At 42.7% G+C, this 21,146-nt stretch overlaps 1 protein-coding gene across 20 annotated transcripts in view; it reads left to right on the top strand.

Annotated features, from left to right (window-relative positions):
• Window positions 1-2,143: 2,143 nt before the first annotated feature.
• The window catches only part of CADPS2 (calcium dependent secretion activator 2), a 316,654-nt gene continuing 297,651 nt past the window's right edge, over window positions 2,144-21,146 (top strand). For all 20 annotated transcript variants that reach the window (XM_042792988.1, XM_042792986.1, XM_042792978.1 and 17 more), the window contains exon 1: window positions 2,144-2,590. In XM_042792988.1, coding sequence (XP_042648922.1) covers window positions 2,261-2,590 — 330 coding nt within the window. In that variant the 5' untranslated portion in view covers window positions 2,144-2,260. The remainder of the gene's footprint in view (window positions 2,591-21,146) is intronic.

Here is a 21,146-nt window from a genome sequence, read left to right as displayed (position 1 = left end):
CCAGTCTCAGCAACTCTCTGATTCTGATCAAAGCATGAAAGAAAACAAAAGATATCTTCCCTACAAAAAAGGTACAGGCAGCTAGGGGAGCAAACATAATATTTTCTATAAAGAAGAGTCATGTAATCTTATGTATGGTAACACAGTCATCCTGGTCTTAATGCAGGAGTAGTTCTGAGATGACACTGCTGGATTGAGCCACGACATTTAAAAGTGTTTGGGACCTGATTCTTTTGAAGTTTCAGGGAGTTCATTTCCTAACTGGTGCTTTGCATATTTTTGGTGGCAAGCTTTTTCTATTGTTACTTAATTTTTATTTGCCATTAGAATGAGAACAAGTTATTGCAGTAGGCACCCGCAAATCTGAATGCACATTGTGTTCCTCTTAGTGAAAAGTTTACAGCAACCAGTTTCATATTTTTGATGGAACTACCTATCTACTGTAGGACTAGCACTACTTGCAATGATACTGGGAACACAAGCACTGACACGTAACTGGTGATGGTGGTATGCACAAAAACTGTCCTTAGCAATTCCTGCATTAAGAAAATGTGACCAGAAGTGTTCAATAGGTCTATATTCATACTTTTCCCTGATAACCTTCCTGCATTTCACAAATTTTGCTCACTATTACAATATAAATAACAACAATATAAATAACCCACCTATTTTTATATGACTGCTGCACTGAGCACCCAAACCTCAAAGAAAGCCACTGCGTTTGTCAGCATGGCTCTCCCTCAGTGCTCCACCTCATTCTCCTGGTAGAGATCCAGAGGCAAAACCCAGACTCTTAATGCTTAGAACTGCCACCCAGCCAACAGCTGCTGCCAGCGGCAGGAGGGATTGAACATTTGGAAAGCTGGTTCACTCAGAAGGCAACTGCCGGCTTTAAAGATCCTTTCCTGTACCTCCTACCAGAGGACTGGGCACTTCAAAATATTAGTTTTGGCCTAGAGCCTTTCACCACTCTAACTCACACAGTGAGAACTGGGTAGGCCTGCTGAGTTTCTGAAGTTTTTATTCAGGGCTTTGAAAACTTGACACGACTAATGAGGTGAGTCCTAGAGCTGTGCGGGCACAGCCTCAGCTGCCGTTGTTTTGAAGCAGCGTGCAGGGACACTGCCTTTCTGTGAGCCAGTCCATCCCTCCAGCCTTTTTCCTCCTGACCCTTCCCCACTCGGTAGTTCCAGCGTCCTCCCGGGTACCGGCACCACCACACCAAGGTGTGTAGGGAGCAAGAGAAGGACTCGTTGATCCACAGGAAATCTGATGTGCCTTCCCCCCCCCGGGGCTACTTTTCCATGGGGTCCTATTGAGTCTCCAGAAATTTTGCTTTCACATGATGAAGCCTTTTTTACTTCATTTTAGAGGGCGATGGTGGTTGGCTTTCATATGCTTCGCATAGCTGCAAACTGTGAAGATAACCCTTGTGAGTGCGAGCCTGGCTGGATCCGCCGGTAGCCTGGAACAACGATTTCAGCGATGTGAACTACCTATTTGTGGCAGCCGGCTCCCAACAGAAATATCCTGAGAGCGCAATGCACGCTTCAGCATCAGCTCGTTCCCCATCTCAGAAAAGCACGGTTTCGGTGGCTTCTTTTTCTGGGGCCACTTGAGATGCCTCTCGTGTTTCCCCCCACCCTACACGGCACCGGACGCCAGCGAGCTGGGGGCCGGTGGCGAGCCGAGCCGAGGGGGGGACACAGCCCACCGCTGCCCCCCGCCCCCGCCGTGTGCCGGGGCCGGCTGGCGAGCGGCGGGTGCGTTTCCCAGGGCGGCCCCGCTGCCCGGGACGCGGGGCAAGGCGCGGCCGGGCCGGCCGGGGCCGAGCGGCGCGGCGCTGCTGAGCGGGGGCCAGCGGCTTTCCCGGCCCGCAACTGCCCGGCTCGCTGGGAGCAGGGCAAGGAGAGCCGAGCCGAGCCGAGGCCAGCCGAGCCCAGCCCAGCCCAGCCCGGTGTGGCGCGGCCCCGCCCGGCCCGGGCACCTGCGGGCCGCTGCCCCCCGCCGGGGCGGGCGGAGGTGTCAGCTGGAACCCCGGCCCCGCCTCCGCCGGTAGCCGCTCGGAGCAATTCCCACGGCAACCCAGGCTCGACCCCCTTCCCCAAACCCCGCCTCCCCTCCCCGCCCCTCCGCTCCCGCCCGGCGGCCGCCGCCGGTCGGAAACAGTCTGTGTGTAAACTCGACGTGTCCGGAAAGGTGCGCGCCTCTCCCCGCCTCGCCCCGCGTCCGGCCGCGGGGCGCGCTGCCGCCGAGCGCGATGCTGGACCCTTCCTCCAGCGAGGAGGAGTCCGATGAGGTGCTGGAAGAGGAGCGGCGGGACGTGCTGGTGGCGGCGGGAGGCGGCTCGCCGCGCTCGCTGCCGCCGGCGCCCCGGGACCCGCGGGGCAGGGAGGCCGGCGCGGCGCGGGCGGCCAGCCCCAGCCCCAGCCCCTCGGTACTGAGCGAGGGCCGGGAGGAGCAGGAGCGCCTGCAGCGAGAGGAGCGGGAGAAGCGGCTCCGGCTGCAGCTCTACGTCTTCATCGCGAGGTGCATCGCGCACCCTTTCAACGCCAAGCAGCCCACGGACATGGCCCGTCGGCAGCAGAAGGTGAGCCCCCCCCCCCCCCCCCCCCCAACCTGCGCTCGCCCCACGCCGGGACGTCCCGTGCCCGCCCCACGCCGCCTCCGCCGCGCTCCGGCCCCGCAACAGGTTGAACCGGGCGCTGGGCACCGGCCGGGGCGGGGGTTGGGGCGGGGGGGGCGCGGCGGCCCCGCAAGCACCGGCGGTGTGAGAGCAGGGTGCTGCATAGCTGGATTCCAAAGCGGCCCGTTCACGTAGAAATACACCAGTCGGTTAAGTTTTTAGAACAGCGCTTAGAAGTGGCCGTGCGGAGGGAAGGGGAGCGTAGGGGGCCGGGGCGGGGCGGGGGGGGTGCTCCGCGGTGGGAGAGATGTTTCTGCCTCTCGGCGCTGCGTGGTGGATGGGGTTAAAGCTCCCGGAGGTGCCTCCTGCGAGTCGTGTGCTGACCATCTGTACCCAGCCCGAGCAAATTCAGTCGTCGCACGGAGGTGAACGAGAAAACTATTTTGTTTCATTAATTATTAAGTGCGGTCTCTCTGTAAGAGAAAAACAATTAACATACGTGTTTGTGATGAAAATGGCCTTCTAGTGGAGGTTGACCAAAATTATTATCTGCATTTGGTACATCAGAGACAAGCTCTTGAGAATTGGCAGGTATGCGGTAGGTATTTATGCTGTAATGGTGCTTATTCTTTCTTACTTAGAGTACTTTAAGTTTTGAAGCAAGGCACTGCATTTCCAGGTAACCACTTAAAAACTTAGTTCATGAAATGTTTGGTCTAAAAACTTTATATATGTATATATATATTTCTCTTTTTTTTTTTTTTTTTTTTTTTCTTTCAGTTCTGTAAAACAACCAAACTGAAATCAAAACAGAAAAGAAACAACAACAACAAAAAAAAACCTTCCACATCACTTTCCAGAGGGGTAATGATAGGACACACAAAAGAATTTGGTTCCACTTGGCTTTTTACAATGTTGGTATTTCCATATCTCTAAGGGCTTGTAAAATCCAATACTAAATGTTTTGGGTTGTGTGAATTATGCCTGCTATAGGTAATTTGTGCTTAATGAATTCTCTGACAAGTTAACATAGTGGTAATAACAAGAGTATTTCTGGAAGAACATTTTGTTTTTATTAAGTGTTAGGCACTTAAACTGTGAAGCCTGTATAAAGACATCTTGTAAGCAGGAAGCTAAAGAAAATCTGCCAAAATAAGGATTTTCACTACCCTGCTAAGGACTCCACACCCCAAAAGAGATTCATCATAGAAATGATATTTTGAAGGGACATCTGGAGGTCATCTAAGTGTGACTTCCCAGTGGACAAAGCCAAAGCTGACCTGATGTGTTGATAACAGTCTAGGTTCAAGCAGGAGGCTTAGAAGCCTCCAGAGAGGAGATCCCACAACCCGTCTGTGTGACCTGCTCCAGTGCTGCACTGGCCTTCCTCTTGATGAAATTTTCCTAATCAGCTTCCAAGTTACGAGTTGTGCTCATCAACTGCAGAAGATACTGAACATTTAGAAGTTCTCACTGATCTCAGTCACTAAGTATAGAAACTGTCTTTTAAAAATAACTGCAGAATTAATTATTTTTATTAATACAGTATGAAAAGAGTTTACTGATGTTCAGTGAATACAGAAATACAACAGTTACGGATTTAACATATGACCAATGAATTAACCGATTGACAGAACTGACCTGGTACCTAAAATTAAATGTCGTTCTTGCTATTTACTGTTTTTAAGTGAACTCTCACTCTTGGTGTAACTACGATATGTAGAAAGAGATTTTTACCATGTTTAGAAATTTAGCTGCAGAACAAGGATGATTTGTCTTTTGCTGGTCAGGAACTAGTGTTTTTAAATAAGATATAGCACAAAAAATCATTCTTTCTCAAACTTGCACTAGTTTCTAGAAGTAATGAAATGCACATAAACATCTTTCTTCTTATTTGACAGTTTGATATATTACCCGATGAATGACTGAATATAGGGTGGCTGAACTGGTCCTGAGTTTTGAGAGTTCAGAAAACCTGCTTTGATAGCTCGGGATCGCTGAGACCCATGTGAAGGGGGGCTCTTCTGTGCTCTAATTGTTGCCCTCTGTGCTGCATGGTAGCCCCATGTCAACCTTAGGAAAGAGTACTACCACCTGTCTTACACTGTGTCCTGTAGTAAGACGCTCGTAGATGTGTGATAGCTGGACTGATATTCCATAGTGTAAAACTCTGTCTTACTTCCTGAATGAATTTTTTCACTGCCAAGGCATGATACAGCTCTGGACTGTCCTTTAATCTCTTGCTCTTTCGGTCCACATCTGACTTCTGTTACATGGCTGTCTGTCTGTTGGGAGCTGGACTGAGGTTCCTTACCTGTGTTATTTAACTGGAGCCGTTAACTACCCCGCACCTTGTTTGTCATCAGTGGATAAGTGATCCAAAGTATGATTTCCAACCAGAACCTGTGATGCTCTGTGGTTCCAGCTCCCAGCCCAGTCTGTCTGTCTCTGGCTGTGCGCTCTTCAGAATGCTTTTGCACCAGCAGTCTTTCTGATAACCTAAGAATAGTATCCACCCTGCTTAAGAGCAGAAGTAATTTGTTCTTTCTGCCAGTTCATTTGGCATATTGCTGAGCAAATATTGCAGAATGCAGTTTGCTTCCTTTTTAATGTGGAACATATTATCCAGTAAGGGAATGAGATGGAATTCACATATCAAATATCCTCAGTTGCACTGTAATATCAGTAAGGAAATGGTTTACAATATGGCTGGCTTCCTATGCTCTTGCTTCAGTATCATATTAAAATGTACTGTATGGTATCTTGAAACCGTCATGCTTAATGGAGTGAGTTATACTAATTAATGTAAAGGATTTTAAATGCAGGCAGTGTTTCATTCCTCTGTTGTCCTTTCTCATCCTTCTTTCTTCTCACAAGTAGAATTATCTATCACGGTAGAGCTGAGCTAAGATTAATTAAAAAAAAAAATCAAACTTTTTTTCCTTAAAGATCTATCATAATTCACCAGAGTCCATCAACTTTGCTAACTTGTTTTTAATGCCAGATTCAATATAATTTTGCGTTTCAGCAAAGTCTGGGCTTATTTTTATAATTTGTATGCATTTCTTTTTATTAATCTGTAGGGCATGTGGTAGAAATACTCTTTTTTAACTGTTCATAGTTAGGTGGTGACCAGCTATTACATCCTGTCTTACTTTGGTTATTGGTAGATTTTCGGTGGAGAAGGAAGAATAAGCTAATATTGGAGGTGTGGAACTGAAGCATGTTGTGATTTTTCAAGGTGGGACAGTAGCTCCTGACGAAGATGGAGTTCGTTCTGCAGAGTAGAACGAATATATACTTAGTACCTTATTTTCAATAGATATTTATGGACATTTGGTCATGTGTTTTCCAAACTCTTAGAGAAATATTAATGCAACAATGCATTACATGTCGTGCTTTTATCAGTAAGGCTTGTCTGTCCTTGGTGTAAAGAGACTTTGACACATTTTGTAGTTTCCACTTTTTATTTCATGAGTCCTCTGGAGCATGTTTCAGCATCTTTCTTTATCTGCTTCTCCACTCCTCTTCCTTTCTTGTCCAACAAAAGAGAAGAAGAAAATAGTGAACTCATCCCATTCCTCTTCCTTCTTCTCTCCTACCCCAGCCAAACAATCTCAAACCAGCAGATTGAATTTGTCCATAAAATGGGATTTAGGTGGTGATAAGAAATGTATTCCCTGTGTGGCTGTCTTCCATCAAGGGGAAGTAGTATATATGAATGTACACAGAGTCAGTGACTCTGGTAACCGTAGTTTGTGCTAATCAGTTGTACACTTGTATGTCCATACTCAGTTTTACTCAGGGAGTGTGCACCAAAGGCAGGTTCTATATCTGGGAGATGAATTGGAGTTAAAGTTCCCGGGGAAGGAAGGGACAGTGAAGTGCTATCATTAACTAACATAAAAGGTGTTCTTCCAGTGTTTTTCTTCCTCAATATTTTAGTTGTAGTAATGAAGTCGTCACACAGAAACTCAGGACTGGGGGAGACGGAACACTCCTATGCTAACCAAGAATTTACTAGTGCATTTTTGATAGTGCATGAAAGGCTTAGTACATCAAAGCTGATAATTCTAGTCTTTCTTTCAGAGGTGATAAATAGCAGAAGTAATTGAGCTGGCTGTTTAGAAATCATAACTAAATGAGTTTATTTCCTGAATACATGATGACCTATTTTCCTTCAATTTCTTCTCTTCTGTCCACCTGCTCAATCATGAGTAGATCAAAAACATTGACTTCTGGTTAATTCTCAAAAGTGGGAATAGAAATAATCTGAACTCCATGAGTTTGTTCTTTCCTGTTTCGTGGACTTTACCTCTAAAGGAGAGGTATGATATATGTACACTAAGTAACTTTATCAGGAAAATGTTGGTTACAGGGATAGACTTCATTCTCTGGGTCACAGTTTTATTTTCAATGTCTTTACTTCTCCTGCCCTAGGCCCTGCTTTTCCTTGATTTTTGATCTGGTGATGTGTATCTGTGTATTTATTGGCTGAGCATGTTTTGGGAAAAAAAAAATTTCTCAGCTTCTGAGCCTCCTTCATAAGATGCTGTCTTCCCCACCGCTAAGGTAGTGAGGAGAGTACATCCAAAGCCACTGTTTCCAGAAACTCTAGACACATTTCAGAGGAAGAGCTTAGCTCTAAAACTTGGCCATCTGGTCAAAATTCTGCTAAAGAGTGTTCTAGGGAGATGTTTTCCATTCCTACCATCAATGTTTCCTTTAGAAATTTCAATTTTTTTGGTGAATTCTTTCATAAAATCATTTTAAATCTAGTTTATTTGCCTTTTTGTTTTTCCCAATTACAAATACCTTGATAACACCTTGTCATAATGCTCTATGCTGTGCGTATTTTGTTTTCAGTCAAGTGAGTATAGAGTAATTTGGTAAATCCTGTTGAAACCTGTTAAGATGATGGCCTATGCAGCTGTATACATGCTGAGATAAGATTATTTGCAAATTGATCTTTTTACCCCAGTCAGAACTTGCTCTTCAGGGAAGAAGTTGTTCTTGACTGCAGTAGGAAGGTTGCTCACGATGGGCAATTGAGTCAACCGTGGCTGAAGAAATACTGAAGGATGACGAGAGAAGCAGAACCTTCTAGTTATCAACACCACTTCAGAAGTGACAATCCGTCAGAGTTTTGTTTTAATCTTAAATTCTTCTGCTGCCCTGCCAGCTCAGCAGTGATCGCTGTGGCTGGGCCAAAAAGCTAGGTAATGTGCTGGGAAAATGAGGCTTTTGTAAACAGCTCTGTAATGATATGGACATATAGGGTCAATCTGAAAACCTGGTTTACTACGCTGAAAAATTCATCAGTCTCTTCTTTTGCATGCTTGCTTTGTTCTCCTTGCCTATTTTACCCATACTTGCCTTTGATTATTTTAAAATTATTATTATTTGAGGAGAAAATTTTAGATTTTTTTCTGAATGAGTGACTTGAGGTTTTTTTTTGTTACCCATGCAGTTTGACAAGTGTGTTAACTCTGTTGGCAAATATGCCATTTAAAGTGCCTGAGGAAGACTACTTGTGAGTTTTTTCTACAAAGGAGCTGACAGGAAGGGAGCTTGAAGGATCAGTTGACGGTTGGCATCTCTGCAGGAACAGTATGGGGGAACTGACTGACTGGGCTGCCTTGCATTTCTCACCCTCTGCAGGCAGTTATTATTCTCACATATTCTGTATATCTGAACCATTGGTAATTGGTGACAGAGAAGAACAAATACCAAATCATCTCATCTTGTCCTTGTAACTTATAACTTACATAGCATAAATAACTTATAACTTTCGACATCATCTGAGAAACATACTTATTGCTGTCATGGAAGAACAAACCTGGTGAAAATATTCTTTTCCCCTGAAAACCATACTCCTTTCCCTTTATCTGGAGAGGGGCAGTCTATAAAAATATTTATTATCATGTCTTTAACTGTAGAATATTGCCAGAGCAGAAAATACTTGTTGGTCACTAGCTGACTATTCATTGAATGATATATTTATATATAAGCAAATTTACCATTCCCGCCCCCCCCCGCCCCGCCACCTCCTCCCCATACACACTTGTTATCACCAGTTCATGTTTGGAGACACTACTAACCAATCACCTCTCCACTTGCATGCTGCTTATTTGACTTGTTTTTTTTTTTTTTTTTTTTCTTCCTGGCTTTGTAGCATTTCTTTTTAATATTGGTGAATATCATCCTGAAGTTGCTTTCGGTACATACTGTTTCGCTTTCTTAATGTACCTCTGTGTTTTATTTTCCTGCTATCCTTTCTTCTTTCTATGCAGATGTCTCCGACTTTGCTAGCTTAACACATCCCTGTCTCCTGCTGCTTCCCTGTTGTTTGCAGGCGTGCTAGGTCTGGAAAGCTAACAGCTCAGGGGCAAAACTTGCTTCCCATTTATCAACCCAAGACGTGTCCGTGGGGGAAGGTGGGATGATGTGTCTTCTGCTGGGAAAGTGCTTGGCTCTCCTCTGTGGATTGAAGGATGTGTGTTGGGGTGCTAGTCTTTGTGCCTTGACTCTGGTCTCGTGTTTAGTTTTACTGAGCCCAGTTAGTATATTCCTCACTCTGAACTGAGTGGCAGCCTCTGAGGTTTTTAAACTTTGTAATCTTTAAGTCTCTTTTCATACAGTTTTTTTTTTTGTGTTTTTTTTTTTTTTTTTTGGCACAGTGGCTGCAAAGTTGCCTCCTATATTTCTTTCCAACTTCCTCCTTTTGCTGCCTGCTGATGGCTGTGGCATGCACAGGTCTAGTACTCAAACTTCTTAGTTTCTAGCTGTTGCCATTCAGGAGAGGAGGCAGAGAGGGAAACAGCATCTGCCGAACTGTTCCCTTTGCCTGTTGCCTATCTCCAGTGCCCGTTGCTGCCTAGAAGAGCTGGCACCGAACTGAAAGCAGCCCAGTTCTTGTTCATTGCAGCTGATTCCCCCAGGTTTCAGCATAGCAGCTGTGAAAAGGCAGTTTTCAGTTTGTTGCTGTGTGGGGGAAACTCTGAGCAGCAGGAGAGGCAGAGTGTTTGCATGTGGGTACCAGGCTGCATCAGCTTAGGTTTGTGTTTTGAAGGTTATTTTCACAGCCCTAAGTGTTGAAGGCTTTTCATTTTTTGTTTAAAATTCTCTAGAAGTTGATGGTACTTGCCCAAAAGAATTTATTTCTGGTTCTTATTTATTTTGCAGCGAGGAGATAAAGCATATGCTTCTCTTCAGGCATGATTACTTGTATGCATAAGTTTAAGGATGTTCTTGAGTGTTTTTCCTGTCAGGAAGGGGAAAAGCATTAATTAACAGCATTGTGAAGAATGAACGGAGCTACAGTGAGTGTTTCTTTAACTACAGGACCTGGTGAAGAAAAATTAGAAGAGAAGGTGATTGTACAAGAATTTTCCTCCAGCTCTGTTTCCATTTTTCTCTCGTGTTCATTATTCATTTATGTTTAGTTGTCTTGGCTGTGGGGTTTTGGAAATAGAGGCCATCAGCTTCTGCTTAATGAAAGTGCTGGAGGGAGGATACTCTGAGTAATGGTATAGACACAGAAAAAATGTCCTTAGGACATTTTGTACTTTGAGTAGACTTGTATGGGCCAGACAAGGATGTAGAAGAAAGGACAAAGCTGAGATAGTGTATCAGCAAGATTTCCAAAGAGATGATGTACATCCACAAAAATTAGGAGAGAAATAGAAATCAGTGATGGAGAGTTTCATGGACTGAGTTGAAGGTATTGAGAAAGTAAGTGGAACTGACTTAATTTTGGAGTAGAGGAACTGTCCAGCAAGAACAATGACAAAGTTGAGAGGAATGAATTTGTAGTAGAGAAATCCACTGGTTTTGATAGTAATGCTTTTCAGTATGAAACAAATGAAGCAGGAATATCTTGGAGATAAGGGTTTGTAAGAAACATATTGGGCTAAGAAAAAAAAGAGATAAGAATTAAGCTGGAAGAAAGTGAATAGTCTTAATATACATGTCAGTGTGATACAGAATAGCAAGGGCAAAGAGTTGATGAGAAACTTGGTGCTCCAAGTTGATGAAAAACTTGGAGTCTGTGGAAATCAGAGTGGTAGGATATAGTGCATTGGGGCAGAAAGTGTTTTCATGGTCTCAATTTTTTTTTCTGCAGAAGGTTGCAGTTGTTTTATGTGTTTAGGTTTTTCTTATGGTGAGTTCATAAGTTTTCTTTAAAAAAAAAAAAATCCACCTGCAGGCAATCTACACTGAATATTTATCTTGCTGGCTTTTTCATCCCCAGTTGTTGGGAGCATCCCCAGTTTATGCCTATTGCTTATACGTTCCTTTATTTGTTTCTAAATTATGTATTCTTAGGCCTTGTAGCAAGGTATTGGTGGCTGTTTCTCATTCAAATGTGTTCTACAAATGTTTCACCATTTTAATATGTCAAATTTTCATTAGTGTTAAAATATTAATATCGACCAGGCTTTATTTTTTTTTTTTTTTAATTTTGTTACCTTTATGGATGGAGCGTAGGCAAAGAAAAGAAATAAAGAAGTGGTTGTTTAGTATAGATCTGATATTAAATCATGTTAACAATCAGTTCCCCTCTGACTCTTTCTTCCTTCCTATGGTGTCATTAAAAGGGAGAGCATTTTTCAGTCTCTTACCAGTGAGGATTGAAAAGCAACAAATAGCACTATTATTTGGAGATGGAAGTTAACAAACTGCATTAGAATTTTTTTTTTTTTCTAGTAATCTTTAACTTGCAGAGTTGGAGTATTTGCCTGAATGGATTCAGCTTTTGGTGACTTAACACCAAATGCAATATGGTTCTCATAACCACATATATGCTACAAACAGTGGAGTTTCTGAGTGTGCTAGTATGTGGTTATAAAGTAATTAGAATCATTTTAGCTTAAATATTCTGTGATACAAACTCTACTGATTTCGTTTATACGGTTTGGGGTTCTTTTCAGCATGCTTTGGCTGCCAAATTAAATTACTTTAAAAACATCACTCGCAATTTTTAGGGCCAACTTTTAAAATTATCTTTCTCTTCCATCCAAGCTTTTAGGTACCCTTACTTAATGCTTCCAGGCTTTTTTCCTTGATAATAAGTGTTCAGAAATGACTAGCTATATTTTGTGTATATAAGCCTTCTGTTTTACCACTTGGAATATAAACAAATAAACATCCTATAAAGGTATTCTGAGAATTATGAGATCTGGAGGCCTATGGATATATAGATATATTTTGCTCACGTGATGCTGAAAATGAAATAAATGAAGAATGTACTTCTTGACCGTGTAATCTAAAGGTGATCTGCTCAATCTGCCCATCAGTCACCCACTAGTATCAGAGTATGTGAGTATTTTTGTGCATGGCTCTCACTTTGACATGCTGTCTGTAGGATGGTTAGTACCTTACGGGACTGCTGTTACAACAAGATGAAGATTAATTTGTCCCTTCTTTGCCCCCACCTCCCACAGGTTGAGGTTGGAAATTTTTAATAACTCTTTACTTTCTAAATAATGAAGGACAGGGGCACGCCGAGAATGGGGCTGGGTGTTATCGGTGGTCTTTGGCTCTTCATCAAAGTTGCATTGGAGCAACTGGGTTACAATAGCTTTTCTGCTGCTTTAATACAACTTGCTGTCTGTAGATGAAAAGCTTCATGTAAAAATGAGAAGTATTATTTATTTAAAATGGCAACAAAATTATTCAGATTTTCACTAAACCACTAGCTGTTTTATGTGCTCTGGGTATTTAAACTCTGTTAGATTATTAACACATTAATTTGCTAACTACAGTTGTCAGTCAGTCTGGAATGGCCTTCAAGAGGTCACAGAGATGTGATAAAATCAGTAAACTGGTTAAAGCCTCCTTACATGACCCTCTTGCTGTATTACAAGCTGTATCTGTTACAAGTGCACTTAATTATGCAGAGCAGCACACAGGGGAAGGAGACTGTACAGGCTGACAGAGTTCTTCCTACATTATAAAAATCTATTTCTAAGCCTGACTGCTGTATTTTGCTAGCCCATGCCTGGTGGTATTGGGCTGACGTGCTGTGGTGATGGCTACTGTGCAGCAGCTGCTGAAGGATGATCTGCTGAGATAATTGAGACACTTTTAAAAAGTAAGATCATCCCCAAAGGTAACATGCTTAATCAGTGACAACATCATGATTTGCATCACCATTTTAGCTTGGATCAGGAGTGTGCTTTAAAGTCACCCTCCTTGTCCCACTTGCAGAATTCTGGTTTGGACTGCGTGAACGTGCCTGTGTGTGGGCAAAGGTAAACCACAAATTACATTCTGGGACTGCATTAAGTCTGTGAAACTGGGCTGAGGTAAAGCCTCCTGAAATGTGTTTAGTGTGGGTGTTAGGTCCTTAGCATGAACTGTTTCGCTGTACAGATGCACTTTTCTGGTGTTACGCTGCTTGCCAGTGTAGATGTGATTTCAGAAAGAGTCAGAGACTTAAAATACAGCAGCAGAGACTTAAAATACAGCAGAGTCAAGAGAAGGAGATGGAACCTAAATGAGATAAATAGCACAACCGGGCAGTCTCCCTTCTGAGTCAGTAAAGCAGAACAGAATATGCAATGCAAACATAAAAACAGCTGAAGGAACAAAGTAATAGTTTTGCTATGTCTAAAGTTAATTAGGGGCAGCAAAGTGCCCCTGATTACTAAAAGTGAGGGATCCTCAGCAAAGCTGCCCGGGATACTAATTAAAAGAACTGATTATAAGAAATAGAATGCATAATTAATGACTGAGAAATAATTTTCAAGAGTATCTTCAGACAGCAAATAAAGTGCCCTTGGAAAATATTGTGGCATCCCGAGGCATCCACTGAATCTAATCCCGCAGATAGACTTGGACTGATTTGCAAGAGGTTGCTGTGCTTATACTTTCTAGTGCTGAGATAGGGATTAATGAGGCAGAAGGACAGGTAGAATAGGAATAGTATTTCCATTTTAATATCAAATACTCTCTTAATTTTATTTTTTTTTAATGTGTGACTTCAATAGAATCTGCTTATGAAATATGTTGACATACTGTATTTTGTTTAAATACAAATACAATATTGCTTTGCAATAGTCTGCTGCTCACACAGTTGAGTGAGGTCTTTAGTGCTTGGAGAGGGCCTTTGGGTAACATCTTCTCTGTGTTAATTAGTAGCATGTCTGTGTGTGGCAACTGTTGGCTGTCAAGTGTATGGGCCACCAAATGGACTGTGATTTCTCTTTTCTATGTTCTTGAAAAAATAGCAATCTGAAAATTACATCAGACAACAAAAATGAGAAGTATAAGGATTTATATTCCTCGGGGGGGGGGGTGGAAGAAAACCAAACTAGCCGCATTGATAAGTTGTTTTTTTGTTTGGTGTTTTTTTTTGTTGTTTTTTTTGTTTGTTTGTTTTGGGTTTTTTTTTTTTTTTTTTGGTTAGCACTAGTCCTCAATTACTTTGACATGTTTACAGAAATATATATTTGGAATAAAAAAAACCTGTAAATGCTTGGAAGCATCGAACCCTAAGTGTAATTTCCTATCTGCTTCTAAGCATCTGCTGGAGGCCAAGGTGAGAGGCTGGAGGTGCCCCAAAGTGCTGGGGTGTGCGTGGACACAGTGGAGAGTACCTTTAACTTTAGTGGGTACCTTTAAGTAATCAGGCTGAGAGACCAACCCACTGCTGTGTGATGTCCCTCCAGACAGGCATTACATTTAAGTTTGCTGATCGATCTGTGATCATTGTAGTGAGCTCCCCTTCATATGGGGTTCATGTTCACAAAGGGAGCCGACCCAGAACAGAAATTTCCGTATCCTCCATAGTGTCTTTTACTTGTTCTGGGCTTCAATAAATTGATTGGTATCTCTTTGGTCCTATAAGGTTGTGTGCTGTAACTCTGAATGTATTCGTGTACTGGAAAAGGGGAAACTATCAACTCGTGTGTGCTTGAAGCGAGACCGTGACTGCAGCGTGTGACTGAGGCAAGAGCGTTCTTGCTGCTGGTGCTGCATCCCCGCTTCCCTTCATGCTGTGGTTCTGCCAGATTCCCTATGGGATGTGAAAAATAATCATTTGTATAGTTACATATGTAAAAGGAGGGAGAGAGTGTGTGTGTATGTATGAGAGAGGCAGGGGAAAAAAGTAATAGGTACTGATATGAGGGGAGTAGAATGAGTGCTCTGTAGAATATTATGATATAATCTGTTTTAAAGAGGTTACACATTGAGCATAAAATACTGAATACAAGTCTCTTAATATTGCTACTTTTTCAGAATCATCCTTGTCTGTTTGTTGTTATAAAAATTGTAGATTGCCATTTACTTTCTTTAAAAACAAATGACACACACTCCCCACCCCTCTAAACCAAACCCAACACCTCAAACCTTGCAGATGTATCTTTCTGCCTTGTCTCAGTTTGGTAGCTACTTAATGCAAAATGAAATTCCTAAACCTTGTGATAAGGAAGCAAATATGTTCCCATGCCTTCTATTAATAGTAGATGTTTTCTTTTTTATTAATATTGAACTTTCAGAATTGATCTAATTCCTTAGGGCTAGCTCATAGAGTGCCCTGTTGAAATCAGTACACTGAATTTCTACTTTTTTATTTCTGCTCTTTAAGTCTTATGGGAATAAGACTTAATTTTGGTTTTGTATTTGAGGATGGATGGTGGGATGGCTCCTATGGCTGGAGTGTTGGAACGGAAGGATACAGGCTCTTTAGGAAGGACAGGCAGGGTAGATGAGGAGTGGGTATCACCCTCTATGTCAGTGACCAGGTGGAGTTTGTGGAACTGTGCCTGGGGATGGATGAGGAGCTGACTGAGAGTTTACAGGTCAGGATTAAAGGCAGGGCAGGGACAATTGACATTATAGTGGGGGTCTGCTACAGGCCACCTGACCAGGAAGACCAAGTGGATGAGGCCGCCTACAGACAGATAGGAGCATCATCATGTTCACAAGTCCTGGTCCTCATGGGGGGCTTCAAACACCCTGACATCTATTGGAGAGACAACACAGAAGGGCATAAGCAATCCAGGAGGTTCCTAAAATGCATTGATGATAACTTCTTTCTCAAAGTAATACAGAAGCCAACAAGGAGAGCTGCTATACTGGGCCTTGTTCTCACTAACAAGGAGGGGCTGGTGGGGAATGTGAAGCTCAAGTGCAGCCTTGGCTGCAGTGACCATGAAATGGTGGAGTTCAATATCATTAGGGCAGTGAGGAGGGTGCACAGAAAGCTCATTACCTTGGACTAAAGGAGAGCAGACTTTGGCCTCTACAGAGATCTGCTTGTCAAAATAGAATGGGATAAAGTCCTGGAGGGAAGAGGGGCTTAATATTAATTAATATTAAGGCTGGTTAATATTCCAGGATCACCTCATCCAAGCTCAGGAGTGATGCATCCTGACAAAGAGAAAGTAAAGTAAAAACACCAGGAAGACTGGATAGGTGAACAAGGAGTTCCTGGGCAAGCTCAGACACAAAAAGGAAGCCTACAGAGGGTGGAAGTAAGGACAGGTAGCCTGAGAGGAAAACAGAAGCTGAGTATCCAGGGATAAGGTTAGGAAGGCCAGAGCCCTGATAGAATTAAGTCTGGCCAGGGACGTCAGTGGCTACAAGAAAATCTTCTATAGGTACATCAGTTATAACAGGAAGACTAGGGAAAATGTGGGCCTTCTCCAGAAGGAAATGGGAGACCTAGTCATCTGGGACATGGAGAAGGCTGAAGTAATCAATGACTTCTTCGCCTCAGTCTTCACTGGCAAGGGCTCCAGTCATACTGCCCAAGATGCAGAAGGCAAAGGCAGGGACTGGGAGAATGAAGAACAACCCACTGTAGGAGAAAACCAGGTTTGAGATCATCTAAGGAACCCGAAGGTGCACAAGCCCATGGGACTGGATGAGTGACATCTGTGGGAACTGGCAGCTGAAGTGAATAAGCCACTATCTGTCATATTTGAGAAGTCATGCTAGTCTGGTGAAGTTCTGACTGACTGGAAAAGGGGAAACATAACCCCCATTTTTAAAAAGTGAAAAAACAAGACATGGGGAACTACAGGCCAGTCACTCTCACCTCTGTGCCTGGCAAGATCACGGAGTGGATTCTCCTGGAAACTATGCTAGGGCACATGGAAAATAATAAGATGATTGATGACAGCCAACATGGCTTCACTAAGGGCAAATCATGCCTGATGAATTTGGTGGCCTTCTATGATGGTGTTACAGTGTCGGTGGCTAAGGGGAGAGCAACTGATGTCATCTACCTGGACTTGTGCAAAGCATTTGACACTGTCCCACACAACATCCTTGTCTCTCAATTAGAGAGATGTGAATTTGACAGATGGATCACTTGGTGGATCAGGAATTGGCTGGATGGTTGCACTCAGAGAGTTGCGGTCAACAGTTCAATGTCTGAGTGGAGAGCGGTGACAAGTAGCATTCCTCAGGGGTCAGTGTTGGGACCAGCGCTGTTTAACATCTTTGTTGGTAACATGGGCAGCGGGATCGAGTGCACCCTCAGCAAGTTTGCCGACAACACCAAGCTGTGTGGTGCAGTCAACACGCTGGAGGGAAGGGATGCTGTCCAGAGGGATCTTAACAGGCTTGAGAGGTGGGCCTGTGCAAACCTCATGAAGTTCAAGATCAACTGCAAGGTCCTGCACATGGGTTGAGGCAATCCCAAGCACAAATACAGGCTGGGTGATGAATGGATTGGGAGCAGCCCTGAGGAGAAGGACTTGGTGGGTATCGGTGGATGAAAACTGACTATGAGCCAGCAATGTGTGCTCGCAGCCCAGAAAGCCAACTGTATGCTGGGCTGCATCGAGAAGTGTGGCCAGCAGGTCGAGGGAGGTGGTTCTCTCCCTCTACTCCACTCTTGTGAGACCCCACCTCAGTACTGCATTTAGCTCTGGGTCCCCCAACGTAAGAAGGACATGGACCTGTTGGAGTGAGAGCAGAGGAGTGCCATTAAGATAATCAGGGGGCTGGAGCACCTCCTGCTTGAGGACAGGCTGAGAGAATTGGGGTTGTCCAGCCTGGAGAAGAGCAGGCTCTGGGAAGAGTTTATAGCAGCCTTCCAGTACTTAAAGGGGCCTACAGGAAAGGTGGGGAGGGACTCTATCAGGGAGTGTAGTGATAGGATGAAGGGCAACAGTTTTAAAAGAGAGTAGATTTAGATTAGATATAAGGAATAAATTCTTTCCTGTGAGGGTGATGGGACACGGAAAGAAGTTGCCCAGAAAGGTTGTGGCTGCCCACTTCCTGGAAGGGTTCAAGGCCAGGTTGGACGGGGTTTTGAGCAACCTGATCTAGTGGAAGGTGTCCTTACCCATGGCAGCGGGGGTTGAAACTAGATGATATTTAAAGTCTCTTCCAACCCAAGCCATTCTATGATTCTATGATTTATAAGTTGTCTGCAGAAACTTGCTCTGGATTGAAACATAGCATATGTGTTCTCAGTATGAAGCATAATTTATTTTCTTAATTTGATTCAATTTGGTATTTTTTTGCCTGCAGCAGAAAAATAATTACTTCCAACAAGAAAACTCTCCTGCTTTTGTGGTTAAAAAATAATACCACCCAGCACTGCACAACTCTGCAGATAGCTCTTACCTTTTTCTTATTCTGACTTCAGTGAGATTATAGAGCAACTGGCACAGCTGCCATAAGCCACTCTTTGGGAGGAAAAAAAGAAGTTGGCCAATTTTATTTTTACTAGTGATGTGGTTATGAGTGGAAAAGCTTCATAGCACTGAGTAGAATCACACTGCCTCAGCGCTAATAAGATAAATGGGGTAATGCACACTGATTATAATAGCTGGAGTGATATGTAGACTGAGATATTGAGTAAAGAGGTGTGAGATGTTGAAGCTGTGAGCAATACAGATGGTCAGTGATGGAAAGCCATTTCAATCTATAATGCTGGAGAGCCTGGAAAATGGACAGAATTGCATAACAGCATTCTGGGAATATAGGTAGCCTCTAAAATTTCATTTCAAAAAGGGTGAAGGATTGAGGGTGAGAAACTAGATTGTTTTGTCAGTGGAGTGAACCCATCCTTGGACAGTATATGTATTTGTGTGTTTAAGGGAGGAGTCAGGTAATACTTATTCACTACAGTCATTCATATGAATAAGTAAAATAATAGAATTTAGGGTACTATCAGAATTGTAAAGTTGTATCAAAATGCTTTTTAGTTGCTTTCTAATTGTAAGACTAATACTTTTAAGTGCACTGAAACATTGACATAATTTGATTTTTTTTCTATAGCAAGTAAATAAATTTGTGCAATCAGTGCAGAAGTGTCAGAAGGATCAGAATGGACTAAACTAATATAGTTTTAAAGAGGGGATGGCATTTAATGCAGGGGAATTATTTTTTGTTTTTAAGAGGAGTCATGAATTTGTAGATGCTTTGAGATAGGCTGTTAGGGACACCATTTCTGATCTAGTAGCTCTTAAGCAGTTTCATGTGTGTGTTTGAAAATTGTGTGCATACAATTTAATAAACCAAAATAAGGGCTTTTTCTGAAAGGTGGCACAAATAGGTAATCTGTACATTTCCCCTCAATAGTTCTTATGTTAAAACAGGCATTTTATCTTCCTACCAGTTGCGAAGATTCTTTCTGAGTCACAAAACAGTTACCAGGGAATAGCACCACTACTGCCAAACAGGTCTGCTACCGCATTTGTGCCTTTAGTGATACCTGTTTAATTAAATGCTTTGCTTTTGACAAAACATGTAGCAAGCTAAGCCATCAAAGCTACTTGTGTGTTAGGTACACCTAGTAAGCACCCGGGCATATATCATGGCTGAATGAAATTAGTGTTTTGTTGTGAGATGAAAGGCATATCTTGCAAAATTATTGCAAAGCTGATGAATGTCTTAACTCACAAACAAGTTACTGTGTATCGGAGTTTTACACCAAATGGGAAGGGACCTCCTAGGTTGAGGCAGTCACATGCCCAAAACGGAGAACTGTTGTCTCTTAAGAGCAGGTAGAACTTCAGTTAGTAGATATCCCCATTGTTTTTCATTATTCTAATAGTTGTGAGACTTCTGTTTCCCAACTGAATGCATTTGCAGCTTGTTTTATATCCACTTGCTGTTCTGTCAGCTCCGCCCTTCAGTTAAAGTAACTGTTTTCCCTTCTTGAAGGATTTAATAGAGGATGGTGTCTCGTTCTGCTATATGAAACAATCCAAGCTCTGAACCATCCCTCAGGCAGTAGTCTCTTTCCTTCTCTTATTATCCTAATGGCCTTTCTCTGCATGTTTTGCAGCTGGAATTAATGTACCCTCCTTTTCCTTTCATGTTAGCACAGTGCATGGGGTGTGCTGAGGCAGCGCATCTGAGCGTTCAGCTCAGAGCAGCCAAGGAGAATGAAAATTGCAGAAGTTCTTGTGAGTCCTGGCCTGAAGTGTGGGATACTGAATTTCACCCCATTTCTGTTAACACGGCTCCCACGCTGGCTGTGTTTTCCAGTACAGTTTTCTTACCCACTCTGTGTCCTAGTGCATTCCAGCCTTTAATTTCAATATCAATCTTCAAAATCAGATTACAATGTCATGTTCTTGTTTTCTCTGTCATAACAAATATGGAAATATTGCATTTATGTTTAATTTGAAGGTACATCCCTCCAGAACTTAGCAACTATGTTTCTGGAGGCCTGCTATTTCTCCTTTAACACTTACCCTCATGTTTTTATGGATTTTTTTTTTTTTTTTTATTTATTTTCCCCTTTGTGGCAGTATCTCAGCTGTTTAACTGTTGTCTAGATAAGATCTACAACATTTTTTTTTAGCCAGAAAGCAAGAATAAAAAGCAAATGAATTACTTGATTTTATCATCTTTTAAATAATTCTGGCAAATCTGTAACTTGTATGACTAACCCTTCCTGTTCTGGGTCAGACATTGCTCTGTTAGCCTGACTCTAACCTTATTTTTTATATCTTTCTCCTGAGGAGTCTGTGGTCCTCTGAATATAGAGACCTGCTGCAGTCCTTTGGGAAGGAGGTTTCTTTGGGTGATGCTGGACAACTTTCAGACTCTTCTTTTAAAGAATTTCCATGCTGCCTCATTCAAGTCTCTCTACTCTTCAGTCTAGATGACTTAATTGACTAAGTCCTCTTAATTCCTTGACATAGAGAATAAATGATCACTTCTCACTTTGCAGGCTAAAAAGATTTTTCTGACAAAATACGAATTGCTGAGACCAGATTCATGTTCAATAACCATGCATATAAGCAAGCTCTCAAAATAATTAAGTGCTGCAGTGATAAAGAACAAAGACTGTTCAGTGGCACAATTCATATGTATTCAGTTGCAGCATTACTGTGTGCCTTCCTTTTAATTCATTTCTAGCCCAACTGCTATAACAAGCCCTGAGTTCCAGGTCATCCAATAAGCTCCTAAAAAGGCTGTTTCTGTCATTCTGCCCAGGCCACATTTGGTATGCTTGAGAGTTTAACAAACATCTGTTGGATCAAGCTTTTTGTTGACGACCAGAGGTTAAATGGTCAGGATGTGCTGATTTCTCTAC

The sequence above is a fragment of the Tyto alba genome, unplaced genomic scaffold, assembly GCF_018691265.1.
Source record: "Tyto alba isolate M040663 unplaced genomic scaffold, T.alba_DEE_v4.0 Super-Scaffold_2, whole genome shotgun sequence".
NCBI classification, from domain to species: Eukaryota; Metazoa; Chordata; class Aves; order Strigiformes; family Tytonidae; genus Tyto; species Tyto alba.
Note: the sequence above shows the minus strand (reverse complement) of the source record. Positions and strands in the feature narration are given on the sequence as shown.